The sequence below is a fragment of the Procambarus clarkii genome, chromosome 69, assembly GCF_040958095.1.
Source record: "Procambarus clarkii isolate CNS0578487 chromosome 69, FALCON_Pclarkii_2.0, whole genome shotgun sequence".
Lineage (NCBI taxonomy): Eukaryota > Metazoa > Arthropoda > Malacostraca > Decapoda > Cambaridae > Procambarus > Procambarus clarkii.
Genome location: NC_091218.1, coordinates 202,388 through 205,900, shown reverse-complemented (window position 1 = coordinate 205,900; position 3,513 = coordinate 202,388). Strand labels below are relative to the sequence as shown.

The 3,513-nt window shown below is 33.2% G+C and overlaps 1 protein-coding gene across 1 annotated transcript; it reads right to left on the bottom strand.

Annotated features, from left to right (window-relative positions):
• Positions 1 to 1,155: 1,155 nt before the first annotated feature.
• LOC138355909 (uncharacterized) lies at positions 1,156 to 2,785 on the bottom strand. Its single transcript, XM_069311464.1, has 5 exons — positions 2,509 to 2,785; positions 2,192 to 2,284; positions 1,884 to 2,001; positions 1,643 to 1,771; positions 1,156 to 1,460 (listed from the first exon to the last, which is right to left on the bottom strand). The coding sequence occupies exons 2-5, from the start codon at positions 2,282 to 2,284 to the stop codon at positions 1,339 to 1,341; spliced, it is 462 nt and encodes a 153-aa protein (XP_069167565.1). The 5' UTR covers positions 2,509 to 2,785; the 3' UTR covers positions 1,156 to 1,338.
• Between the last annotated feature and the right edge of the window lie 728 nt (positions 2,786 to 3,513).

The window sequence follows — 3,513 nt, the reverse complement described above, 5'->3', positions numbered from 1 at the left end:
CTGAACAATCAATTATGTGCCACCCCACCTTCCTTCATCTGCAAAAAAACTAATCAAAAGACATATGTACAAGGCTAAAAAAATTCAGCAACACTTACCATACTCAGGCTAAAAGAATTAAGCAACACTTACCATACTCTTTTTATATTCACTGTTAACTTTTAGCTCATGTGACAGACTTTCCACCTGCTCAACAGTTTCAACTGGGGATGGAAGAATGTCTTCCAGGATTGGTATATCTCCATGTGTTTTTGACATATGGGTTTCCGTCATTTTGACAATATTCAGGATATCCCCTGATAAAAATGTCAATTTTGATAATTCCTTCATTATGTATTCCATTTTTTCTGTTACTGCAAAAAAAAAAGGCTTACTAGAACAAGCATTTAGTGTTGCATATATATGATATATGTATTGATCCTTAGTGGATCCTATTTTAGTGACAGACACATTGGTGTCAGGTCACTGTCAAATGGGCTACTGTCATGTAGCCTTCAATTATGTAACCTCTCCCATTCTATGATAGGGGTGACACAGGGCAGCATCCTTAGACCCCCTCCTATTTGTTATATACATCAATGATCTGCTTTATGTCTCTAACATGATTAAACCTGTATTGTTTGATGATACTACCATCATCTACTTAGTTGCTTTACAAGAATGTAAAATTTCAAGTCTGTACTCTCCCTCAATGTATTTTCTTGTATGTATAACAAAAAATAATCAACACATAATAAATCGGTACTTACTAGATTTTTCGAAAGGAGAGCTTTCAGTTCTGTCTTGTCTTGGAGTTTGAGGGGAAGGTTTTGTACTCGGCCTGTAGAGAGACTTGCTGGTCCCACATGATTCTGTCAGGGGTGGAAGCGTATTAGCATTGTATAGAAAATATTTACAAAATAGTTTTAAATACATAAAACTACAAATAGTAATTATTGAATTATTACATTAGCTTATAGCTTTTATGAATGCATTAAAAAATTTTGTTTCACACAATGGAGCGACACCATTTAAAGTGTTTCCATCACCCTGAAGGCTGGTAAAAATATATTACATTAAAATCATACACAAGTACGTTACTATCTGTGTATGTAAATGTTTCTCCAGTTACTTAAAGCTTACCAGTTCTGTCTTGTCTAGGAGTTTGAGGGGAAGGTATTTTACTGGGCCTGCAGATAGACTTGCTGGTCCCACATGATTCTGTCAGGGGTGGAAGCGTATTAGCATTGTATAGAAAATATTTACCAAATAGTTTTAAATACAAAATAGTTCTGTCCAGTTCTGTCTTGTTCTGTTAAAAAGAAAACCATCATTCAAAAAGAAATAAAATGTTTTCAATTAAATTAAATTACCTGATTCCTGTATCATATTATTTTGATGTTCATCTAGAGTCAGCTTACACTCGGCAGTCTTTCGGGGCATGGAAACAGTTACTTTTCTTGGTGGTGAATCTTCACTGTCTGAAACAAAAACGTTTAATGCATTCAGAAAAACTATTAACATATATCTATATATATATTTTAATATATTACCTAGCAAAATATATTACCTAGTAAATAAGATTATTTGTTCCATTAAGCCAATCATGTTTCATTTTTTTAACAATTATTTTGAATAACTCTAAACATTCATTCCTACATACCTCTATCCACATCATTTGGTATTCTTCTGTATTTTACTGCCCTATGGTGATAACTTGTGTCTGTGTCACTTTCCATATTTGACGTTTCTTCTGCCTTTTTAAGGTGTTTTAGGGCAAGTTCCCAAGTACCTATAATAAAAATTAGAGTATATATAATTCATTATTACGAAACTTTGTATAACATCAAAACATTGAGAAATTTTTGATTTAACCATATGAATCAATGCTTGTATTTAATTACTATCAATGGAATAAATCTTGCTGATGTTGAAACGTCTCCATTTCGATGGGTCTGGTATTTCTCCTCTTTTGGCTTTCGATGATTGGTTTTCACGTGGCCAATAGCCCACGTTTGATCCCTGGAAAGGGGACATATATTTGTAAATATATGTATATGTAAATGTATGTCTCATAAATCGAGGCCCCACTGTATTTCATATATTATATACATATATATCTCTAAATCTATCAACATATATCATTTACACATATTTTAAATACTAATGTTTTAATTTTGCAAATAAACAATATATATATATATTGACTTACATCAGATGCACTAAACATCCATTTGATATGGATGATTGACAATTCTCCTTCTTCATCTTCCACAACGATGTATTTATTTTCAGATTCAGCCATCTACAAATTTAAACTGATTAGGGACATTTTCTGCAGCACATTATCAGTGTCTAAGAAAATAAGCAGTCACTAATTTTATATAGTACTAAACAACAATGTTAACCTTAATTCTAATATGTTATGATGGTGAACAATACTTTTTACTAAAGTTAAAAGTTTGCAATGTAAGCAAAGAGTATTCCTACAGCTTGCACAAGAATCAAAAACAATCACAAGAAACTTACTAGTCATAAATCATGTAGTATTGACAAGAAGATATAAGTACTTTCTGTTTTCTTGATTAACATTCCTCTGGTTGATGTGTTAATCCTATACACTTTTTTTAAAAAGTCCTTACGTGGATTAACATTGAAGGCCCCAAATATTCTTGAATCACAAGGACTAGTAAATATTGGGCTTTGAAAAGGATATACCCTAACAATGAAGTAATTTTCTTCACTTCTTCGGCTGTGTACAGTCCTTAACACTTCACAGCAATTATATCCAGGTAACGAATATACATTGTTAGGAAATTTATGAGAAATTTTATTATCTGGAGATGTTTTATAAATCATGGTATTTTCAGCCTCCTTTATTCTTTTTGTAATTTGGACAATTGGATTTTTACTTGATCTGACCATCTTTTTCAGCTGATGCAAATAATTTTCAAATGGAAAAGCTGAACAACTGTCAAGAGTACCATGTTCCTCAGCATCTGCTGTTAGGTGAATCAAACTGTGAACATTGTAGACTAGAAAATCTTTCCCATACAGATCACCACACCTTGATACAAAATTCAGCAAAAGGTCATGAGCATATTTGCCGTATTTTAAGGACATACATGTGGGCGAAACAAGAAAACTTATACCAACACTGAGAGTAAGGAAATGATCATACATCTCTTGGGGTAGAATACCTTTCAATACAAGCTTTCCTGTGTAGAGAAGAAACTGTCTGTATTCAGTTGCCTTCCATCTGTCAATTTCTTCCAAACCTCGTGGTTTACGTGCAAAAATATTGGGCACAAAATCTTTTATGCTCACCAATCTAGCACTAATTTCAGAAATCTGGCGGCTACATAATTTAAATGTGTTTTTCCGTATCCAGGTGACAAGAAGTCGCTTCATAACACCAAGGCACACCTGGTGCATATAGTCAATGGGAAACGCTGCAATTAAGTCTATGTTCAAGTCACAGAATGGTGATTTACCATGATGATGTTGCGAGTTAGATTGATTACGGAAGCGTGT

Bases quoted from the DNA above. Each gene is read 5' to 3' on its own strand.
- LOC138355909 (XM_069311464.1), bottom strand. From the start codon at position 2,284: ATGGCTGAATCTGAAAATAAATACATCGTTGTGGAAGATGAAGAAGGA. The intron at 1,772-1,883 runs GTAATTAAATAC...TTTTTATTATAG, and splicing joins CAAGATTTATTCCATTGATA to GTACTTGGGAACTTGCCCTA. The intron at 1,461-1,642 runs GTATGTAGGAAT...TTTTTGTTTCAG, and splicing joins ACCAAATGATGTGGATAGAG to ACAGTGAAGATTCACCACCA.